At 38.4% G+C, this 25,754-nt stretch overlaps 1 protein-coding gene across 1 annotated transcript in view; it reads left to right on the plus strand.

Moving 5' to 3' along the window:
• Positions 1–25,754, plus strand: part of LOC117268273 (chaperone Ric-8A) — a 63,635-nt gene that overhangs the window by 9,286 nt on the left and 28,595 nt on the right. Inside the window, exons 4-6 of the mRNA XM_078161423.1 lie at positions 14,954–15,043; positions 17,944–18,470; positions 21,434–21,569. Of these exons, the coding sequence (XP_078017549.1) occupies positions 14,954–15,043; positions 17,944–18,470; positions 21,434–21,569 (753 nt within the window). The remainder of the gene's footprint in view (positions 1–14,953; positions 15,044–17,943; positions 18,471–21,433; positions 21,570–25,754) is intronic.

The raw sequence follows: 25,754 nt of genomic DNA on the forward strand, positions 1-25,754 counted from the left end.
ATAGGAAACCCCTCGGCTGACAGGATGTATCACTCTGTCACTCCTTTTTTTTTTGTAAACTTTATTTACATTTCAATAATATACAAAAGCTCTCGATAGGAACATGTGCATTCTTGTTACAATACAAGGATATTCCCATTATAAATAAAATCAACAAGGCTGTAAACATAAAAAGATACTAAAATAAAACAAAAAAGGAAAAGAAGAAAACAAGGCACTTAATTCATATTAGACTTTCAAAAAAACAAATATTTCGTTGCAATTTCACTCAATTTACAAATAGGCATGTATACATTTAACAGCTTCAAGGAAGAAAAATATTTATTTAGTTCGTTTTTAAACCAAACTATTGAGGGCGGTTTATTTTTCCATTTGCATGAATGGATATGATATTTGCCCAAAATTATAATAATATTGACCAGTTCTGAAAATTCTTTGGTAAGATTATCTTTATATAAAAGAATCTTATGTTCATCAATTGGTGTGATATTTTCTATTTTATTACCTAACCAGTCAAAAACATCCTGCCAAAAATGTGATGTCACTGAACAAGAATAAAAAAGATGTTCAGTAGTTTCACAATCCGCATTACAAAAACAACATGGCTCAACCTCAAATCCAAACCTTTTCTTTAATGTTTCTGCAGCTGGATAATAGCCATTAATAATTTTAAATTGCAGTTCTTTGGCTTTTGGGGTGATTGGCCATTTCAGATATTTCGTAAAATTGTTTACAATTTTTAGATTACTTTCTCTCATTCTAATGTTTGTTGCCCTTGTATGACCATAAAAAAAGGTTCTGCATGAACACCTTTCGTATTATTTTATTATTGCATTTTTTATCAGTAATTAGCATTTGTTCAATTTTTAAATCTGGTAGGACTATCTGTACATTGGAATGAGAGATAGTATTTTTTATCAACTGTATTAGTGGAACTGGAATAGCTTTACATATTTTGCTGTATTCCCTATAAGAGCACTGCATGTTGAATTTTTCATTTAAAGAGTTGAGTTGTAAGATTGAACCATGTTCATCCAACAGGTCAGCAACAAAAATTATTTTCTTATCACACCATTTTTGATTGAATAAGGTTTTTCTATTTGATGTAATTGTTCTATTGTTCCACAAGGTGGAGCTATGTGGACTAAAGTTGTGGACAAATATCATTTTCCAGTATCAGTGGTAATTTTGTGACTTCAAAATCACATTGTAACAAAAATTCAAACCCTCCTACTTTTTTAAATATATTTTTGGGGATATGAAACCAGATAGATTCAGTTTGTGACAGAAAGGTTTTTATCCAATTTACTCTAAATTTCCCTACCATTGATTCTAAATCTAGTGTTTTTAAACCTCCTTTATTAGTATCTTTAACCAAATGTGACTTTTTAATATAATGTGTTTTATTTCTCCATATAAAATTGTATATTATGGAGTTCGCTTTCTTAATGTTTTGAGAATTAACATACAAAGATTGGCATGGGTAAACCAATTTCGATATGCCCTCCGCTTTAGATAATATGTTTCGGCCAAAAATTGATAGATCTCTTATAAGCCAATGATTTAGGGTTTTTTTCATAATCTCTAGTTTTTCATGAAAATTTCTTTCCTCCCTTAATTTGACATCTTTAATTAATTTTATTCCTAAATATTTCACCTCATTTTTTACAGGAATGGACAATATCTCATCATCTCTGCAAGGATATAGTGGAAGTAGTTCGCATTTGTTCAAATTCAAACTCAAACCAGATACTTTGGAAAATATAGAAATGACGTTTAAAGCTTTCTCTATTATTGATTTATCATTTGGAAAAAATACTGTATCATCAGCAAACTGACTAATCCGAAATTCATAGTCAAAAAATTTAATTCCTTTTAGTTCAGAGTGATTTAAAATCAAGTATGCCAGTAGTTGAGTGCATAAAATGAAGAGTTTGGGTGATATGGGACATCCTTGTCTGATTCCACGAGAAACGTTTATTCTTGGAGTCATTCCTGGATTAAGAGAAATATAACTGTTTATGTCATTATAGAATATTTCAATAACTTTGCAAGACTTATCACCAAATCCAAATGTTTTTAGAGTTTGAATCAAAAAATTGTGTTCAATAGAATCAAATGCTTTGAAGAAATCAATGAATAAAATGAAACTTTCTGATTCAATGAGGGATTGATAATCTATCATATCCAAAATTAATCTGACATTGTTATGTATGTTCCTACCTTTAATGAAAGCAGACTGAAACTCATCCACCAGTATGGCCAGAACATGTTTAAGTTGATTAGCAAATACAAGAGCTAATATTTTATAATCATTGCAAAGAAGTGTTATTGGCCTCCAGTTATCTAGTTTAATTAAATCCTTATTTGGTTTCAGCAACAGAGTTATCAATCCTGTTTTCATGGAAGAGGATAAACTCCCCTTTTCTATAGATTCTTTAAAAGACTATAACAGATCTTTGATGTCATTCCAGAAGTGTTTATAGAACTCTATTGTTATACCATCGATTCCTGGGGATTTTTCATTTTTCATTTGCTTTATTGCCATTTCTATTTCTGTTATATTTAGATCGTCTTTTAGAATGCTCTTTTCCTCTTCATTTATTTTTTTAATTTTGTCTTTAACGGATTCAAAAAGGAAGTTACAATCTGTATCTTGGAAGTTTGATTTATGTAGACTATTGTAGAAAAGCCATATTTCTTCATTTACTTGTTTTTGATCTCCAATTGTTATATCATTTATCTTTAGTTTACACATTTTTTTTACTTTGCCTGTGTTTTTCTAATCCAAAAAAGTAGGCTGAATTTTCTCCTTGTTCAAGCCACCTGGCTCTTGATCTTATAAATGCTCCATTTGCTCTATTCATGTAGAGCTCATCTATTTGAATTTGAAGGGCATGCAACTCTCCCTTTTCCTCTGTTGAAAGATCCAAATTGTTACATAACTTATTTATTTTTTCAATTAATTCTTTTTGTTTACCTTTGCGTACCTGTGATATTTCTTTTCCAGTTTTAATTGCTATCTGTTTGAGTTTAAATTTGAACCATTCCCATTTACTTAAATTTGACATTTCAAGCATATTGACACGTTGATACAGAGCTTTAACCTGTTTGCAGAACCCCTCATTTAGTAACAAATTGTTGTTAAATTTCCAAATATTGTGTGATTTCCTATCTGGTTGAACAAATGTAAACTGTAAACTAATCAGACAATGATCAGTAAGAGGGGATGCTGAAATCTCACACTTTGTTACATCCCTGCATAACATCTGAGAAATAAGACAGTAATCTGATCTTGAATATCTAGAATTATCTGAAGCACTGTTCCACGTATACTTTAAGGAGGCAGGGTTAGATATCCCCCAATAGTCAACTGTGTTTGTAGTTGTACATAAATTGGTTAAAACATCATCATATTCAGGTTGCTGACCTCTATGAGGTATTCGATCCATCCAGGAATTCGGAGCTATATTAAAATATCCACCAGTAATAACCTTTTCTATCTGATACTTAATTTTCCACTCATTTATGAGTAATCCTAAACTTTCCATCATGGCTCTATTGTTTGTTCTATTATTATATCCATAAACACATGTTAAGATGAATCTTTGGTCATGTATCTCTGCTACCATCATTAGCCACTGTCCACCCATATCACTTTTATGTTCAGTTATCTTGCCTGGTAATCTATTAAATAACACCATAACACCTGCTGAGTGCGTAGTCCCATGAGAAAACAAAATTTCGTCTCCCCACTGCTGTTTCCATAATTTTTCATCTGCTGTTCCTGAGTGAGTCTCTTGTAAAAAAAAATACAATTTGCCTTTTGTTCTTTACAAAATAAAAAAATAGCCTTGCGTTTAACAATATTTTTCAATCCTCTAACATTAATAGAAACAAACAAAATAGACATTTTAACTCTATAAAACTCTTGAATGCGCTGTATAAAGTAACTATGCGCAGGAATGAGCATGTTGTCCAAAAATAACAAGTTTCAAAGCAACCAACCTTATCCTTGAATTTTTCATACAATTTACTTTCCTTCAGTTTTGTTTCTTACATTTTGAACAGGTTTATTTCTCTATTCAAGTGGTTATTTCTTGTCTCGTCTCGTCGTCCTCCGCTTATCCGGGTCCGGGTCGCGGGGGCAGCAGCCTCAGCAAAGAAGCCCAGACAGTCCTCTCCCCAGCCACCTCCGTCAGCTCTTCCGAGGGAACCCCGAGGCCCTCCCGGATGTCCAAGCTCCTCACCCTATCTCTAAGGCTGAGCCCAGCCACCCTGCGGAGGAAACTCATTTCGGCCGCTTGTACTCGCGATCTCATTCTTTCGGTCACTACCCAAAGCTCGTGACCATAGGTGAGGGTTGGAACGTAGATCAACCGGTAAATCGAGAGCTTCGCTTTCTGGTCCTGCCTCAGGTGGAGGAGTTTAAGTACCTCGGGATCTTGTTCACGAGTGAGGGTAGGATGGAGCGGGAGATTGACAGGCGGATTGGGGCGGCGTCAGCAGTGATGCGGACGCTTAACCGGTCCGTTGTGGTGAAAAGGGAGCTTAGCCAGAAAGCGAAGTGGTTATTTCTCTACTCCTTAAATTAACCATCGCAATAACTGTTTAAACATGTAAGGAGTTTAGGTTAACCATTTTACCTTGAGTGTGCTACCTGAGAATGAAGACCCTATGCTTTCCTTTAACGTCCACATTTTAGGGATCAATTCTCCGTCCATCTATCACAGCATATCCCTCTTTCAGGAAAGCTTTCCTGCCGTTGCGTCGAGCTTCCTCCACTTTTGGCCACAGCTTTGCCCGAGCTTCTCTGTCCTCTTTAGAGAAGTCCTCTCTGAAGTAGATTTTCAGTTCCTTGCAGACTCGCGCATCTTTGGATGTTTTCCATATTTCATTTAGAATTGTCCGCGTTGCAAACTGTATGATGATGGGCCTCGGCATCTTTTTTTGTGCAGCGTCGTTCTTCCTGCCAAGTCGGTGGACCGTGTCCACCATCTCCCTGAGTTTGTCTACCGCCACAGGAATCACCCTTATGAGGATGCCAACGACCACCTCTTTTGTGTCCTCGTTTTCTTTTTCTTTTAATCCCAGTAATCTGAGATCCCACCTTCTCTTGTATCTTGCATTTTCTAAGCATATTTCTTTTAGGGAGTGATTTTCGATAGTCAGAGCTCCAATTTCTTTCTGCATTTTTGCAATTTCCTCCTTATTCTCTTTGACAGCTTTAGAGTTTGCCTCTATGCGGGGTTCAAAGGTCCTGAGCTGCTCGTCTTGCTCATCAAACGTTTTAAGTACTGTTTGGACGGCTTCAAAGATGCTTTTGTTGCTGACCTCTTTTTCTCCTTCTTGCTCTCCCGCATCCCTTTTCTTGAATTTCTTGGGGTTGGGGCTTGGCAGTGGTGTGTGGTTGACATTAACGTTACAGGTTGTTTTACCTTCTTCCATCTCCTCTATCAGGTCTTCATCACATGCCTCCTGTAGTACTGCAAGGTCATAGTCGTGATCCAGCATGCTAGCATTTTTAGCCTTAGCCATTTTGTCAAATCTTGATAAATCTAAATAATTCGATATAACCGTAACTAGACTGTCCAGAAGGTTATTTCTCTGTGCCGGGTTCGTTCTTCTATATTGTGGTTGGGTGCTGGTCTTGAATGTAAGGTTTAATGGACTCAAAATGTGTCGTTTTCTTTCAGACCCGCTGAAAGTGCAGCTGCTCACTCCGCCATCTTGGATCCCCCATCACTCTGTCACTCCGCGCTACTTTGTTGATCTCATGCATTCAACGGACTTTCGGTTTCCCTTTTTGAGTTATTTCCTTTCACGCAGGCGCAGAACGTACGTGCTACTTGGCTGTCGGATGTAGTCTTCTTCTTTTCCCCCACAACTTTATATAAGACAGGAAGTTTACAGAATGCAGATCTTCAACATTACACATATGTCTTATATCACATATGCCGGGGGGATAAGAGTTTACAAGAAAATATTAAAATGATCACAAATATTAATGGCTTTGATTGCCTTTTGATTAAGGGAAAATTTAATGGAACCGATGTAACGAAAGCAACAAAAGAAGATTTTCTATGTGTAAACTTTTGTGAATGTGAAATCTTGCCAAAAGTAAGATGAGATTAATAATAAATCTTTCAATGGGTTTTGCCGTATTTCTGTTAAAGTCAAAAAGTCCAAACAGCACATCCCTCCAAAACAGCTTAAATTATTTTTTAATATTGTTCGCAATAAAATTACAAATATCACTCCAGAGTCTTTTGACAATGGGGCAGTGCCAAAATAAATGAGTAACAGTTTCAAGCGTTGGGTGAAGTCTTTGTAGTGTGTTCAAATGCAACTGACACACGGTGACGTGAGGCGACGTAGACGACGCAACAGTTGGCTTTCGTTGCCACTAGTTCTTTGATGTCGGTTTGGTGTCAGCACCTTGTACAGAATAACACGGATGATCATATTAATGTGTATGTGGTCTGAAAATAATTAATTAAACTCTTCGCAAGAATCCTGCTGTCTGTGATTTTATTTGTTAAGGAACTAATTGTAAAGATGATGATGAAGTAATGAAAGGCTACTCATTATGTGTCACTTTACTTTAGGACATAAAAAGGTTAACTAATGGACAGGTTATTGAGTAATGATTCTGTATTGATGAAGTAACTAGTTCACTAATTATTAAGTCGTGATTAACCCCTCTATGAAATTTGATCATGAGTTAATGAAGAACTGACCATTAACTAATAGTTAGTTCCTCATTAGTTCCTCAGTAACTACTCCTCTGATATTTGATCATGAGTTACTGAAGAACTGACCATTAACTAATAGTTAGTTCCTCATTAGTTCCTCAGTAACTACTCCTCTGAAATTTGATCATGAGTTACTGAAGAACTGACCATTAACTAATAGTTAGTTCCTCATTAGTTCCTCAGTAACTACTCCTCTGAAATTTGATCATGAGTTACTGAAGAACTGACCATTAACTAATAGTTAGTTCCTCATTAGTTCCTCAGTAACTACTCCTCTGAAATTTGATCATGAGTTACTGAAGAACTGACCATTAACTAATAGTTAGTTCATCATTAGTTCCTCAGTAACTACTCTAATTTTATGTACCTTAGTTCCTCAGTAACTACTCATTAGTTCATCATTTGTTCCTCATTTGTTCCTCAGTAACTACTCTTATTTTGTGTAGCTTAGTTCCTCAGTAACTACTCGTTCGTTCCTCATTAGTTCCTCATTCATTCCTCATTACTTCCCCAGTAACTACTCTAATTTTGTGTAGCTTAGTTCCTCATTAGTTCCTCATTTGTTCCTCATTAGTTACTCATTAGTTCATCATTAGTTCATCTGTAACTACTCTAATTTTGTGTATCGTAGTTCCTCAGTAACTACTCATTAGTTCCTCATTAGTTCCTCAGTAACTACTCTAATTTTGTGTACCTTATTGTAAAGTGTTACTAACAAAGTTTCCATGCATAAACTTAAAATTGTTTCTAGTGATTTTATAAGAATTTCCCCCTATGTTTAAGATCCTGGTAAAGATTGCAGTTATTCACAAAGAATCTTTGAAATGAGGTAAATGAATGGAAATACTTCAATAATGAGCAAGTGAAACAGGTTTATTGTGAAGTTATTACCTTGGAATAACTAATTGTTAACTTTTCTTGACAGAGAAGTAGCCTAACCTATTATTCGTCATTACTATTATTAATGATAATTTTATATTGTGTATGGTTTTCAGCTACTGGTGACAACACTTTTTTATGTTGAGTAAGTGGCAGATATCACACACAATGCTGCAACTGTTCACATGTTTTTCACTTGTTATTGCCAAATCATTTTCAGTTGTTGATATTTTTTTACAGGCCAATGATTTTTAGCCTGTAAAAATGTGAACTGTTAACATACTTGATGTGAACAATGGCTTTGTGGATATTTATGAGAAGTGATTAATTACTAGTGATAGTTTAAAAGTACAGTATACTTTCTGCTGCAGGTATTCTCAGACACTTCTCTCTATAGCCAAATGACACAACAGTGGTTCATACTATGGTCATTTCTTTCAAGCTTTGACACAACTATTTAAAGCTGAGACTTTGCTGTCTTTATTTTGGAGATTCAGTGTTATATAATATCAGTCCGGTCTCACTCCGAAGGCATGGCATAATGGTGCTTAGTCAGTGATTTTCCATGTTAGACACCATAGAAAAAAACTGTATTGTCATGTCGACATGTACGTGGCTGGTTGCTGTTATCATAGGCGTTGGAGCCATTGTAAGTGGGTGGGACAAGTCCCACACACTTTTTAGGTCCAATAATATTGGACCCACCCACTTTTACCTTCATTTTCTACACCCCTCAGTTTAAGTTTTATGTACTGAAATTAGGGCTGGGCAATTAACCGAAAATATACCGAAACCAACATTCAGACCCTCTAACCGACGTAATCTTTCTCATGTCGGTGATTTCAGGACTAGTGATTTTGACACTTTCCCCGTGCTGTCCCCTTGAAAAAAAAACTATGCCATGTAAGTCACATGACTCCGCCCTCTCCATCTAGTCTGCATTCACTCAATGCGAGACTGACACATGGAGGAGACGAGCACAAACACCAAGCCAACAAATCAACTCAAGCAGCTTGTACCCAAACACATGGTTTTCCCTGCCTATCTAAGACAAAGGCGGCCCGCCTTTGTCTTAGATAGGCCTAGGTGATTTTGGCCGCTGCCTTGGTTAAAGCGTGTGTGTGCATGGGAGCGTCCAGGTGTAGCATCTTTTGCGCGCACAAACCCGTTGGTGCACAACCTATTTTTCCTGTTTTAAAGCCTGTGTGTAAAAATGGTGAGTAACAGTGACATCAGCGGTCAAATTCTAGATTGCAGGGCTCACTCGCGCTCACTCGCTCACCCCTCCCGTCGGGTAAGTGACGGTGGCCTCGTAGGACAGAAAGCCTTGCGCAGACAGAGATGGCATCATCCACGAGTTTTTCAAGTTTTTCAGGAGTAGGCCTATCTAGCGATGAGGTGAATATTTATTTAGGAATCTAAACCATGTTACGATATTGTAGCAACCCTGCAGTAAATGTTCTGTTATAATGTCAATGTTCTGTGAGTTAATGGCATGTTTGGGATTGAATGAGTATAGGTAGGAGGGTGGGGTGCGAGTGTGACGGGGATGAGAGCTGTGTGAGTGCGGGTGCTGGTGTGTGTATGAGCAAGCTGGAGGAGAGAGCAGGTGTGCACAGTTGGAGTTACAGCTAAGTTCTTGTTTGTTGGTTGTTTTGGCGTAGTTACGGCCAACAGTGAGCGGGTTTACATGCACACTAATAAACCAATCATTATCTGATTTCTGGAGTTACCTGATTATTCAAGTGGTCATGTAAACAGCATAATCCGATAAGCTTTATCAGATAAAAGCCATTATCTGATTATGAGAAATCAGATAAACACACCTAGCTTTTTCCCCAATAGTCAGATTATTCGGTGCATGTATACCTTTTAATCTGGTTTCTTTCGGATTTTGCTATTTTATACTCCCACTCTACTACATTTTAGAGGGAAATATTGTACTTCCTACTCCACTATGTTAATCTGACAGCTTTTGTTTCCTTTCAGATAAAGATTTAACACAAAATAATATATTTTTATATTCTCAGTGTTTAAATTGTCACTTTTATTTTATCTTACTTATATGTTATGCACTTTGTGTGACAAGTTTATATACAATACACTTGTATATTGCTCTTTGCAGTACTTTTACTCCGAATCTACCCAAAGTATGTAAAATTGGCTCCACATTAAACTACACATTAGAATGCTCTCACATGTATTTGTTAATGATAAAAACAAACAGTACTGTAAGAATACAAGCTGTCAGCATGATGAGTGCTTTATTTTGCAAATATATGACTTGCGTACTTTTAGAGGTTTTTCAAGGATATGAGTACCTACTGTAACAGGAAGTTTGGACGTTTGAGTTTTATGGAGAAATCCAACTGAAGGACTGAATCATGTAAACCAGGTTTTTCTGATTATCAGATTATTGAAGTGCACGTAAACACGTCAAATCGGATTATTACCATTACCTGATTATTCCCAGTTATCTGATTATCGTGCGCATATAACCGTGCTCACTAACCTGTACTGTTCAGTAATAAATGGTGGTTTGCCGAATAACTGCGTCATCCTTTCCACACGTCCTGGCGGGCGCTACAATATGTTATAGCTTACCAGTAGGTTATCTGTGAGATATAATGTTATGTTAGAAGTGTTTTATTTCTAATTGTTTTGGTAACACGAGCAAACATTAGCACAGTAATGCTAAAATAACACGTTTTATGTGATAGTCACAGCACAGTGCGGCAAATATAGGTTGGTACGATTATAATATATGCGTTAGGGCATTAACAGAAAAGTCGATTTGTCGATGTGTTGACGTCAGTGGCACAAGTCGACACTCCCCGGGAGGAGTCGACAAGTTGTGTGTTTTTTCCCCCTCTCTCTCTGTGTGTGCTTGTGTATGGAATGCAATCGCTGCCTCTGATTGGCTTACGCTGATACTTTATCCTTGACTAAGTGAACATTCTAAGCCTATGAGAAAGCTTCCATTTGTATGTGAATTGCATTACACTTTAGCAAATATATATTTATGAAAGCAATAGTTGATATTTGCTAATAAACAACCACATAAATTACACATTGTAACTTTAACAGAGCATTTCCCCAACGCATTCCCTACCCCCAGAACAACGCCGCGAGGTTCCGTCATTGATGGACCTGGCCGGATGCGGGCGGCTAGCTAGCATGCTGTCGGCGAGAGCTGTTAGCAAAGTCATTTAGCAGAAGAGCTAGCAATATTTTCCTGCGAAGATCTCTCATGTTGACTGTCACTGTACCAACTAAACTGAGACGAGTTGAGTAGTGTACTATTGAAAGAGCTGATACAAAGGTGCGAAATGGGCTATGGAAATGAGCACAAAATTTGAAAAGATTAATTATCAACCGCACAGAAATCAACCTATGGTCAACAATCACTTTTAATAGTGAAAAAAAAGCTTATGCTTATTTTTCTTTTGCATATATAAATGAGATATTGTTTGTTTAAAACTGTGATTGCAATTTATTTCCTACTTCCAGCACCGTAACGCTCTGTTTCTCCCATGTTGTCAACGCCCGAGTAGGAAAAATCCAACGCCTCCACGGTCCGATGGTCAATGTAACTGCTGCCGTGCCGCGCGCTAGTCCATTACTATCCGTCATTTTCACCTCCATTGGAAAGAATGACTTCCAGTCAGTGTCAATCCGTCAATCCGTCAATGCGTTAGGTTGTGCACCTAGCTTTACTTTCAATGTAGCCCAGAGCGACACTGTAGCGGCGCGCATTCGGTACGACGCGCTTGTTTTTCGTCCGGCGCACAGCTCCACGGACCTGCCTCTCCCTCTGGTGTTGTGTCAGATCCCGGTTTGTCGCCTCCGAGATGTAGAATGTGTATTATAGAAGAGAAACACACATTTCAGGACCACTGACTTGTATCATCACAACAGACATGTTCTATGATTTTCAGCCTCCTTTCATATTTAATAGAGGAGGGACAAACAAGAGGAAGACTGACAAGCGCCCTACAACTAGTGCTTCCACAAAGCAACTGTTGCTGTCACAGGCGTTTACAAATGCCACACAATATGCAAAGCATATTTACCCCCCAAAAGATTTTTTTTTTTTTAAATAATAAAATAATTGTTCATTAATTGTAATCAAGGTAAAAGCTTCAATTAATCGTGATACTGATTTTAAGTAATACTGCCCAGCCCTAACTGAAATATTGAGTGACTCAGCGAATCAACAGCATGTAGGCTACAATTTATTTAGTAATTATTTCCCTTGGACCCCCCTGGAGTCTACACTTGGTCAGTGTGTATCAATTTCTGTATGCTTTAATATTTGCATAAAATTACAAAATGTACTTTATTTGGTATATGTTTTACACTTGTGCAGGAAATATAAATAATTAAATATACATACAATTTGATTTGATATTTCTTCTCTTGCTATAGCCAGAAAATAAAAGTATCAAACCACCTGTAAACATGCACTAGAATACAGGAAATGGCATCTTTTAGCTTCAAAATTTTCTGGGGGAGGGCCCCAGAAGATTGTACAGCCAAAATTTGCGGTGTTGTACCAATGCAGTCCGTGTATTTTGAAAGAGACTGTCTGCAAACTGTACATTTCCTGTGAAAAGAGAAGTGTATTATGAAAACAGACAATGCATGTAACAGATAGAAGTTGATGTGGTGTCCAAGAATTTCAACAACCAACACACCCAGGGTACTTTGCATGTCATATCTCAACGTGGAAGGTCCATGACCAAACGTCGATATGTGACGAGGTCGGATTGAGAATGTGTTGATAATATCAAAGATGTTGCTTTTAAGGTCCAGTGTGTCAGATCTAAGGGGATTTGGTGCAGTGAGGATTGCAGATTGCAACCAGCTGAAACTTCTCCTGGTTAGAATTCCTTCAGTGTTAATTGTTCAGGAGGTTTTCACTGGGATCTGTATCATCCACAGTGGTCTCCTCCTCTCCAAAACAAACGGACCTGGTGATTTAAACTGATAAAAACACTGAATACAACAGTTTCATGAAAAAAAAGGTGTTTTTCAGACACTTCTGTCGCATTATGGTGACTGATGCAAAAATGTAAATGTCCCTATCTAGAGCCAGTGTTTGGTTTGTCTGTTATGTACTCCTGTAGAAACATGATGACGCAACATGGTGATCTCTGTAGGCGAGGACTTGCTTCCTGTGTAGATATAAACAGTAATGTTAATGGTAACAAAAACATTTATACTTTTATTTTCAGGTAATTAAGTATGCTTTTTTTAGTGTGGCCGGTAGCTGTGGCTAGAGCGTGTCATCCACTAATTCGAAGATAGTGAATGACAGAATGTAGTGCGTTCCCCGGCTACACTAGTCAACATGTCAAAGCAAATTTGGACAAGATTTGGAACCCCAAATAGCTCCCGGTGTCTGTTCCATCGGTGTGTGAGAGCGTGTGAATGGTTACTGAGTAGCAGGTGGCACCATGCATGGTAGCCCCAGCCACCAGTGTGTGACTGTGTGTTTGAATGGGTGAATGTGGCATGTTGTGTAAAGCGCTTTAAGTGGTTAATATATTATATTTAATTTCTGCCAATATTTCCCCCTATATCCTACAAACTGGAACTTTAAAGGAAAAATAATTCAGCCTGGCTTTATTTCTAATGGAGATTCAGTCTCCATTAGAGTGGGACACTTTCACATTTTTTGACTTTGATGGGCACAGTTCTGCCAATATCTTATGGTAGAGAATGTGAATGATCAACGGCTTAGTGTGCGTGTGTGTGTTCACCACAGAATACTTCATGCATATGTAACCGGTTGTGTCTGTCTGTGGATGTGGAGGTGTCTATGGTGCAGGAAGAATGACACGGCCACACAGGACTTGCTCTCACGGCGCTCAATAGCTTCCTTTTTACTCTGGAGCTGGTATAAAGATAACAGCAACACAGAGATGTCATCAAATGTACAACTGCCAGCATTCAGGTCTCCAGCTCAGAAGTTTTTTTTCTTTTTTTCCCCCCAAAAGACTAATATAAATTGCAAAGTCTTTTTTTTCCTATACATTTCAATACAAAACAAATAAAATGTGATCGTATAGTGGAAACATATTACCTATTCAGCGCTTGTATGAGAGCTATTTTCTTTCACATTTAAACAAAAACGTAAACATTGACAATAAAGATTTGATTCATAAACAAATAAAACATAAATCAGAAAGCTATAATAATTAGGTTTTTATACAGCAACGATATATAAAACCAGTATTAATGGAGCCCACCTGGTATAAAGATAACAGCAACACAGAGATGTCATCAAATGTGCAACTGCCCGCATTCAGGTCTGTGTAACACAATAGAAAAGTTAGTGTCTAAAATAATTACTAGAAATCATCACGGCAGGGGACGAGCTAGCTAGCTAGCTTACATTAGCTCGACATGCCACCAGAAACACTCCCTCATAAAGTTACTATTTCTGCACAGAAACGTCTGTAACTTTCCACATACATGCTAGAAGTGCTTACAGTCAAAATGCATGTCACAGATAGCTTCAACAACAACCAAAAAACATTAAACATAAAAATACGGTTTGCAACGTGGCTCCCGTGGACTCATCTCCAGTTCAGTTTTTTTCTTTGTGGAGGGATGTACGGTGCGCCGAGAGGAACACTAAACCTGCAGTTGCACTATTAACCCACCAGGTGGCTCCAAAACTATACACATACAGGCCAGCACATCGATTTTGCAGGAATTCATAATAAAGGTTATTTCTAACCCTGTTACACATATGGAGGGTCATCACATAGCTCCATAAAACTAAAATCTTTGCTTTGTTACTCAATTACACATAATCTCAGAGGCATTTGCTCTAGTGTTTAATGAGGCTTGAGAGGAGTTGGGTGCTTGGCTTATTAAATGACTGAGGCTGAATTTAACACGCAGTTCTGTTAGTTGCAGGATCTTGTATGGTCATTGTTCTGACGTATGCCAGGTAATGATTCCAGGAATTTAGTGTCAATTGTGCAACAGTTTCAGTTCTCTCTGGTGATAAGACTGATGCATTTGAGTCTTTCTCACTCCTGTTGTAGGATGCTGAAGAGGTGAACACAACACACATAAGATACAAGGGGTGATAAAATGTGACTATTGTCATGTCATCCCATCACAAAGACATTGTGAAAAGATTTGAAATTTGCAAATCAGTACTTTACATCCTATCCGGCTCCGTTAGGAATGAGGAGTAGGTGGATCATCGGTGCTCAAACTGTGAAATGTGTATTTGTGTGTATGATATAGCTAACAGCTTTTTCAATCACTGGTGATAATACCTCCACTTGGTTGATCAGTTCAGGGAGAACAAACTGAGGGACTGTGCTGCCAACTCGGATTCTGACATTGACTCAGACGATGATGAACCTGATGTTCTCCTCCGACAGGTAGGCCAATGATAGCGTGTGTGTGCGTGTGTGAAAAGTCACTAGTAATTGTTACTAGTCACCAGGTGTTAGCAGTGAATTTTAGGCTTGGGCGGTATCAAGGTATTACAGTATAGAGGGTACAGCTAACAGCTTTCTCAATCTGTATCATCACACCTTTGGGATTAATACCATCAACAGCACAAATGCTCATCTTTCCATTGTCGTGATACAGAGATGCTGTATGGAGGTGATTCAGAATTCAGGATTCAAGATTTAAGATTCAAGATTATCTTTATTGTACCACACACTGGGGAGTTTGTCTTGGGCTCTTCACCCATACTGCAGCCATAAAAATACAACATAAAACATAAACAAATCAATATTGTAGACTAAACGTAACAATAACAAAACAAACAAACAAAAAATATACATAACATCAAGCGCAAAAAATACCTGTAAAAAATACAAATCATCAAATCATTATAATCCAGTGCCTATTCTGGCTTTATCTGCCATTATGTAATAGCTTTATAGACAGAGGTATAAATTAATTTTTAAATCATTTCAATCTGCGACAAGGTGCTCTAAATCTTCTACCAGAGGGTAGCAACTCGTATGCTGTATGCAGAACAGATTCAAAAAACAGCAGTCCAGTTTTTTTCCATTTCCACTGTGAAAAGTTGTGGATGGTACCAATGGAACCATTCCTTACTGTCCCCATTTCTGGGGTAATACCACGCAGATCTGGTACTAAAAGGTGGAGCTAGAAACACTGCAGTCTGTTGATTGGTCAGTAGCAGATGGCCACTCTTGCTGTGCCCTGAGCTGTGGCTGGTTTTGAAGCTTATGTGACCACTGTTCATACCGTGGCAAGTTTTACAAACATTAGTTAACTATCATTGTAAAATGAAAGGATTTTTTGCTGCCTCTTGTAGCAGCTGTAGTCAGAGAAAAAAATTATTTAATTCACTGGGCTGACTGCCGGCAACTTTTAAGGTGGAACATTGACAACTTTGACCATTCTATTAGTTTTTATTGTCTGTCTTGGATGACATACACTTTAAGTAATGAGTGGATCTTCAAGCGTTTAAACATATATATTTATTTGGACCGGAATATGTGAACTGCATATATTCCAATCCTCACATGGAGTTAAAAAAAAAAAAAAAAAAAAAAGGGGGCTGAGCGTCGTTCTTGTGGGCTCTGGCAACATTAAACCCCTGTGCTTGTCTGAGAAGGTCTAAATTCACAAACCTGCTATTTTTAAATATCCCACTGAGAGACACTCTCACTGCAGCCTGTTCTGTTTTGTTCTGAAAATGTCGGCGTGCAGCTAAATGAGGTGCAGACCTCCCTCTGCGTCACTGGTGATGAGGAAAAACAGACAGAACTGGACGGAGTAGTGAGTGACAACAACCCCGCCCACAGTTTAGAGGACTGTTTGCAGTGGAAATGCTAAATGGATCTAGGCACTAGGTACCATGTCTGAAGGGTTACTTTTGGTTCCAGATGTACTATACTGAAAGTGTTGGTGGAAACGGGGCTATTGACAGTCTTGTTGGCTTGACTTAGAGTAACATGTTCATAAATCGTCTGCAGGGAAATGCACTATTTGACACAAATGATTTTCCATGCAATATTGGTCAAACGGAGCGGTTTGGTTTTAACTGCACAGAGAGCTGTGATACTGCACCTCATTAGACACTCTAGGACTGCTTGATGAAAAAATAAACATAAATATTTGATCAACACCATGAACTCTCAGACGACATAAAAATGCAACTGTTGTTGTAGTCTGCTACAAAGACTATCAACATGTGTGTTCCAGGTTAGTGAGTTGTCAGCAAAGACATCAAAATATTTATATGAGGGGACCTGTGCAATGGTTTGGTTGTCAGTGACCACTGGCCTGTGGTCACTGGCTGCCCTAGGGTTAAACACCATCTCCTCTGTCTTATCAACATTCAAAACAAGTTGACCTCGCATCAGTTCAAAAACTTTTGAATCTCCAAATAGAAGTCATATGGATTGCTGTTTTTGTACAGCACAAGCCACCAGAAGTCAGTGGTGGAACAGGCAGCTGAGCTGAGAATGATGGCAACTGTGAGTTACAGGAGTGGGAAAAAAAGGAAATATGCCTCTGCCCCTGTTTGGGAATATTGCCACTTATATATTTATCTTGATATGACTTCTTCTGACTACACAAACAGTTTATTAGCCACTTAATTTTATTCAACACATAATTTCTGCTTAACCCACTGATGTCTCAGTATCCTCCACCAAGCGTTATTGAGTCCTCCAGCAAGAAGGGTGCTTATTTCCTATCTATTCATTATTCTATGAGCCAAACAAGCAGGGTGGAGGGTATGCACATCCCAAAAACTTTTACAGCTGCTGGGTCAAAATAACAAACCAGTCCAAAATTCAGACAAGAGAACCGCACACTGTGTTAAAAGCTCCTAGCAATTTTCGATCTAACAGATAGCATCATCAGACATCGTCAAATTTATTATTTAAACCCAGCCAGACATGTCTAAGTATGCTTATTGCATATTAGAAACACAGCATTGTAGGCTAATGACATACATTCTACAATGACTTCTATCACCAGTAGCTCAGCCTTTACATTACATAAATATAGTCATATACCATATACCCTGGTAAAGTGTAAGGAAGAAAAAAACATGAATACTGCCTAAACCTAGTAGATGTAGTAGATGAACACACAGCTACTATAAAGGCATCTTGTAGCATTAAAATATATTCCATGCAAGAGTCTACTTTTCAATTCTGTGTGTGTATTGTATATCCCTGTTTTTCCACCTCCTATTCCTTATTTTGCTCCTTTTCTCTTCCTAATGATCCCTTCTCAGCCTTCATTCCTGTAACGTTTTGCTGTCAACTGAATGTTTCTCCAGCGTCTGGCCGCAGCCCTACTGTGCTTCATCAGTACTCAGCTACAGCCAGCAGTGTTGAGGGTTTGCCTGCATACACTGCGTATCCTGTCTCGCGACCGGCGGGCCCTAGGGCCCATGGTCACTGATAGCGCCCTTTGCACCTTTGCACACCTGGGAGGCATCAGGTCACTGCAGGAGGAGGGAAGCACTGAGGATCAGACTGTCAGAACACCCAGCCAGATCCACAGAGGAGCAGAGAGTCACTGTGAGGGTACTGCAGATGCTAATGCTACACCACGATCGGTTTCCTTCTCTGCTCCTGTGGAGGTAGATGATGCTGCCACCACTAATGGCTCAGTTCGTCATAAATGGAGAGGTGATGGAGGTCATGTGGTGCTCGCCCGTGGGAAGAAGGACACCTGGAAGGGGAACAGTGAGGAGGAACAGAAGGAGGAGGATGGGGAGGTGTGTAGGAAGGAGGCCATAAAAGTCTTGTGTAATGTCATCTACAACAGTCCCAGGGCACAGGAGAGGGCCAGCACACTCAGGTGATACTTTTGATAACTAAAATTCAACCATTATTAAAGCTTGTGACTGTTGAAACACTGGTGAAGTTACATACCAAAGCTTAGTAGTTTTTGCAGCTCTATGTCAGTAAGTGCAACAAGAGTTAAGTCCCAGCAGCAGGTTCCATTTTGGATGCAGTTCCAGGTTGGCAAACACCTGGCACTCTGATGCTTAAAGATATGCAACGCAGGATTTTCCTGAAAATGGTGTGTAAAGTCATATAGAAGTAATCCCTCTAATTCATCACTTCTGACCCACCCAGTGTTTGATGGTGTATTTATCTGCAGAGACTCTGCCCTCTGACTGGATTTTATTATTTTCTTATAAATATCTGTATATAGGATGTTTATAGACATGTACCCCCACAGATCTCAGGTGAGGCTGGGGCTTTATAAAAAGGTAGCAATGAAGTGTCAGACAGTAAGCAGTGGGCATCCAAAAGACACACTAGCCCCTTTTACACTGCCAGATTTTCTGCGAATGTTGCTGCGAGCATAAACAAAAGTAGGTAGGCGGCATTTTGCTGCACTCCCAGATTTTGTTTTTATATTGTCAATGCTGAAAGAAGACTGATTGGGCTTTCCTGCAAATTTACCCAATTCCTGTTTAAAAAGGGCTACTGACACATGTTAAGTGGGGGGGTCTGGGGTCTTTTTTTATATTTATTTTATATTTTTTCTTGTTGTTTCTTTCCCATCAGAACCCTTTAATTTAACCTGTGATCCAGCAATTTCCTGTTGGTTCAGAAATAAAATTAAATTGATGTTTTTCTAAAATTCAATCCGCCACCCCAGAAATTGTAAACAATAAAGTTTGCATATATGAGAAAACTTCAGTGATTTCATTAAATAGTTACATATTAATACTTAAAATTTTCTCTAAATAAACATTCTTAAAGAATCCCAGAGAACAGACGCCTGCAGCAGCTGCCGCTTTGCGCTCCTCCTCTCCGTCTCTGTGCTTTTGGCACAAGACGTGCAGCACCAAACCACATTTAAGATTTATCTAAATGAATAATAGGAGCTGCAGCATGGGAGATCTAAACATTATTTCAAGTTGAGTTTTGGTTGTGGAAGTGGGAAAGTAATTAAGCATCTGTCTTTGTTTGTGCCGGGCACCAGATTCAGCCAGAGAGTTGGAGGGAGACAGTGTGATTTTACGTCAGACTATGTTACTTGTTATTAAGCTTAATGGTTAGTTATTGCCTACATTAGACTGGCTGTATGAGAAGTTTTAATAGTGGTTTAATCTCCCAACAGATACAAACAGTACAAAGATTTAGGGCAAACAGTATTGTTACCTTGCTGTCCAGAAGGCAGGTCACAGGGAGACATGATGCTGCTCTGCTGGGCACTTAATTGAAGTGCATTAACTGTGGTGTCTGTGACAAGGGACATTGAGGAGGGAGGGGCAGGGGCTCTTGTGGTCTGGAAAAATTAAAACTCAAATGCGGTTGTCAGGCATCAAAACAGGCTTTTAATGGAGAATTGATGCCATGGGCCAAATTTTAAAAAATATATATATATAAAATTAGAAAAAGAAATAGTAAAAAAATGTCTCAATTCAGTTTAATTCAGTTCAATTCAATTCAATTCAATTCAATTCAGTTCAGTTCAGTTCAATTCAATTCAATTCAATTCAATTCAGTTCAATTCAATTCAATTCAATTCAATTCATCAGTTCAATTTTATTCAAAAAGCCCAATATCACAAAACACAATTTGTGTCAGGGAGCTTTACAACACACAACAACCTTTGTCCTTGGACCCTCACAGCAGATAAGGAAAAACTCCCCCAAAAAAACCTTTAGCGGGGGAAAAACATGGTAGAAACCTCAGCAACAGCAACTGAGGAGGAATCCCTCTTCAAGGACAGACAGATGTCTTACATCTTATCTAGTCAGAGTGCAAAAGGGAAGGTGCTTGGGCATCACCTGGGGTCTATCTGCACATGCCTGATGAACACCAACATTTAACTGGTAAATTACTTCCTATCAGAATTGAGAAGACCCTGTTCTTGGACACATATTGAGTACTTTGACATGGAATGGCATTTGCTAACTGGCTGTGTGATATATGGACATACAGACTTCACCTGTGTATACTGATTTAGTATGAGTAGATACTGATTATTTAACCAAATCATTTTGCAATTTTTTTTCATGCAAGTATTCTTTAAACTGGGGGTGGCAGTAACCCCGTCCCTGGGAGCTTGATTTTGGAACTGGAGAGAGGCTAGTTCAAGTTTCTGTTCAGACCAAGTATAGAGTGTGGACTGGCAGCTGTACTGGTGCCACTTTGCCTCCTGGACAGTGCTGAGGTGCCCCTGAGCAAGGCACTAAAACCCTAAACTGCTCCAGGGGCACTGTGCCCTGGCTGACCATGTGCTACTCCTTCATTACACATGCTGTGTGTATAACAGGGATATGCAAAAGGCACATTTCAACTTCCAGTTACCTTGTGGATTGGGTGGAAAGAAAATTATTAGGGTCTCGTCCACTAATCGGAAGATCAGCGGTTTGATCCCCAGCTCCTCCAGTCTGCATGTCAAAGTATCCTTGGGCAAGGTACTGAACCCCAAATTGCTCCTGATGGCTGTTCTATTGGTGTGTGAGTGTGTTAAAAAACACTGAGTAGCAGGTATGAATGTATGAATGTGTGTGAATGGGTCAATGTGACTTGTAGTGTAAAAAACACTTTGAGTGGCTGGATGACTAGAAAGGTGCTATATAAGTGCAGTCTATTTACCATATTACCATTTGCAGTCCATTTAAAATGAAATTGAATTATAAGGTGAAAAATTAGAAATTAAATTAAAATAAATTAGTCAGTTATATTTAAATAATATTAGATATTCTACAACACAAATAGGTGATATGAATGATGCTCACTAGTTGCTGACCCATCCCAGCCTCACTTTTTTTTCCCCTCCTGTTTCCATGGAAGTCTTCTGCAGGGTCTGTGGGTGAGTCTGAAGCAGAGCGTCTGTAACACGGTGCCGTCCAGTGGACAGTTCTACAAGCTGAGACTGCTCTTCTTACTGACAGCTCTGCGGCCTGAGCTCAGGCTGCAGCTACAGCAGGTAAAACACTTTATATTTATGGAAGGTCAGAGTGAATCAAATAATATTGTGTATTCTTTTGTTGTGATCCAAGAATTATCATTTATGATCCAAACCAAACAAAACTGATAATGTGATCTCAACATTTCCCAAAGTTTCTTGTGATCATTAGATGAAGAGGTACCAGATTTTGATATGGTGGTCATCAGATACATGACAGTCTCTGGCAGGTTTGTCAACAGAATATAATAATAATAGTCTACTGCAGCCGCAAAAAAATAAAAGTTTCTGTAATATCCCTGGTGGTATTGCTTGCCTCATCAGAAGTTCATTTAGAAGCTTATAATGACCAGCAAACAACAGGCAATGTTTTATTCCTATAATACCACTATAGGGCCTGAGGTTTTCCTCGTGATACTCAGAAATCAGAAATATTTGTAAAGAACAGAAGTAAGAATAACTGTATGGAATAGACTTATGTAAATAAAAAGTAATAAAATAAAATAGAAATAAAAATATGCATTATGCAATAATGGTAACACTAGTACGTAATATATTAAGAATAAAATATATATCTTCACTGTACTGAGTCTGTAAGTGTGTAGAAATATACAAAATGTGTGCATTTTGCTACATTAGACTGTATAAACTAGTGTTACATTCAGAAATATAAAATATGTGTTATGCTATGTTCACTAGAATATAAACATCAATAGAATAAAAACAAGAATAAAAATAAACAAAAGACATATGTACTGTTATGTGCCTTATGTGTTGAATAAATGTATACATGCAAGAGGTGTTGGTGAGGTTAAAGTTGTATACTGAATAATATTGCACAGCTGAATAACTGCATAGAATATTATTATTATTAAAAGTTTATTTATTTGGATAAAGGTGAGGTGAATCACCTCGTTTTTGAGGGGTTCCGACAAACAGAAATACATAATGCAAAATAATATACAAAATTAACAGCAATAACAAAACCAAGACAAAACACAAATATGAAATGACACAATACACCATAAATATGACAAACAACCAAAATGTATCGTAAAGATAGCTATACATATGCATCCATTAACCAGCCACAGTAGCAAAATGAATTACATTAGCCTAATAAAGAGAATAAAAAAAGAAAGTCGAGTGAGTGATATAAAATTATATCATCAGAAACAAAATATAATCAAAAACAAAAATTAATAATCATCTGAAACATGAGCACTTCACCTCGAGATAAGTAGACAGATTATTTTTGAAAAGGTGGAAGGAAGTTAGGGAGCGTAGGTTTGATGGTAATCTATTCCAAAAAAAAAGCTTTCTTTCCAGCAGTCTTACGAACTGTAGGAATGGAGTAATAGATAGATAGATAGATAGATAGATAGATAGGTACTTTATTAATCCCCGTAGGGAAATTGTCGTGTCCAGTGGCTAAGGCACATAAAAGAGTACAAGGCACATATAAGACACATAAAAGAGTACAAGAACGAGTAATATAAATACAAATATAAATATAAAAAGTAAAAATAGAATAGATCTGTAATGAGCGCCTCAATTTATATGTAGTGGAGTATGGAACAAATAATTGTTTTTCAATTCAATTTTTTAATTTTATTTATAAAGCCCAATATCACAAATCACAGGTTGCCTCACAGGGCTTTACAGCATATGACATCCCTCTGTCCTTAGGACCCTCACAGTGGATAAGGAAAAACTTCTCCAAAAAAAACCCTTTAACGGGGGAAAAAAACGGCAGAAACCTCAGGAAGAGCAACTGAGGAGGGATCCCTCTTCCAGGACAGACAGACATGCAATAGATGTCATATAGAACAGATCAACATGATAAATAATGAGACAGAACCAGGACCACGGCAGCAGCACAACCACACACGTCACACCATCCAGGCACCGCTGCAATATAAGTTAATCTGAGAGACAGTGGAGCACAAAGGCTCCGGAGAAGAAGCCGAGTTAGAGACATGCAGTATAGCTGAGTTAGCAAGATGCAGTAACAGGAGAGAGAGAGAGAGAGAGAGAGAGAGAGAGAGAGAGAAGGAGAGAAGGTGCCCAGTGTATTATAGGGAGTCCCCCGGCAGACTAGGCCTAAGTCAGCCTAACTAGGGGCTGGTACAAGCCGAGCCTAAGCCAGCCCTAACTATAAGCTTTATCAAAGAGGAAAGTCTTAAGTCTAGTCTTAAATGTGGAGACGGTGTCTGCCTCCCGGTCCTCAACAGGAAGATGATTCCACAGGAGAGGAGCCTGATAGCTGAAGGCTCTGGCTCCTGATCTACTTTTGGAGACTTTAGGGACCACGAGTAACCCTGCATTCTCAGAGCACAGTGTTCTGGTGGGATAATATGGCACTATGAGCTCTGTAAGATATGACGGAGCTTGACCATTTAGAGCTTTATAAGTTAACAGTAGGATTTTAAATTCATCCATCCATCTTCCATCTAGCGAAACTAAATACTGAGGATATTCAACATGTATACATTTGTAGATGAATTTAAGCCAATGCATATCTCTTCTTATCTCGAGTGATGGCCATTTGAGCAAGCTATACATGGAGCAGTGATGTGTATCGAAGGGACACCCCAGAACAAATCTGCAGAGCTTATTAAAAGCTGTAGTAAGTGGTTGCAGGTTAGATTTGGATGGGTTTTGATAAACAACATCCGCGTAATCAAGGAGTGGAAGTAGAAGTTGAGTAGCAAGCTTCTTCCTAACGTTAAAAGTAAAACAGCTTCTTGATGGATATAGAACACTGATTCCAAAATTAATTTTGTGTAGTCAATATGTGGTTTAAATGAGAGCTCAGAGTCAAACCACAGATCCAGGTATTTAAACTTTTCAACTCTATGCAGAAAGATACCACCATTACACCTAATATTTAGGTTAACAGATTTTATTTTTAACGCTATAGATTGTACCAAAGACCATTGTGTAGGATTTTGATTTATTAAACAGTAATTTATTAGATACAAGCCATTCTTCGACAGCATTAAAATCAGACTGAAGGACTGTTTGAATTTGAGGTAAATTAGAGTTGGAAGTTGGAAGTGTAAATTACGGTGTCATCTGCATAAAGCTGAATGGAAGATACAGAGCAAGTTAAGGGAAGATCATTAATATAAATAGAGAATAAGAGTGGACCCAGCGTCGAACCCTGGGGCACACCTCTTTGTTGATAGTTGAGATGTATTGCCCTGTAGGACAACACATTGCTTTCTGTTGTGTATGTATGAATTAAACCACAATAATGCACTTTTAGATAAGCCCACAGCATGAAGCTTATCGAGAAGAAGGTAATGATCCACCAGATCAAATGCCTTCTTAAGATCGATAAAGATGAACTATGTGGGAGCCAGCGGGAGCTGAGCTCCCATAAAGAGGGCATTACTATCTATCAAATCCTGAAACATCCCGAAGGACGGCGGAGGTGGATTACTGCCATAAAACATGCACAAAGCGAGCAGAAGAAAACTGAGCGGTGGGAGCCCACAGGCAACGGATTCCGCTTGTGTAGTGATCACTTCATATCAGGTATAGAATCCGACGCTCACTAACTTTAATGTTTATTTAACATGCTTTTATTGCGATTTCTAACCGTTTAATTTTCATAAAAGGCAAGTTTGACCTTTGAATTATGGCGTGGATTTTGCGGAGCTACTAAAAGGATGTTGGTCACTCAATGAGTAGCGCAAAACAAACGTGGGATAAGAAAATTACTTACATTATTTTATTACCGTTATATGTAAGGCTGCCAGATTGTATCCATTTTTACCCCTCCAGGCTCTTGTAGGCTTTCAGGGAATCTCCGGAGTAGGATGAGGGAGAGTTGATCAAGTAATTGTAGATGTCAGGATACTGCAATATTGGAAAATTGTCCGCTCTGGCTGTCTCAATACTCCTGAAAAGCACCCCGGGGGCATTGTAAGGGTCAGCTATGATTAATCGCAGTGGTGTAGTCTACGTAATACGCAGGTATACGCCGTATACCCACTAAGAAAGCTCCAGGATTTCCATATACCCACTTAAAAATGTGCAAAGATCCGTAACAATATAGTTTTGTGACAGAACTTTAACTTCAGTGATTTTGTTTCGCAAATACTGGGTAAATAACTGAAATAAAATACATTTTGCAGGGGAATGCGTCTCCTCTTTTCCCCTCCATTCATCACGTCACAGTGTTTTCATGCTGCCATA

This window comes from Epinephelus lanceolatus, chromosome 18, assembly GCF_041903045.1.
Source record: "Epinephelus lanceolatus isolate andai-2023 chromosome 18, ASM4190304v1, whole genome shotgun sequence".
Classification (NCBI taxonomy): domain Eukaryota; kingdom Metazoa; phylum Chordata; class Actinopteri; order Perciformes; family Serranidae; genus Epinephelus; species Epinephelus lanceolatus.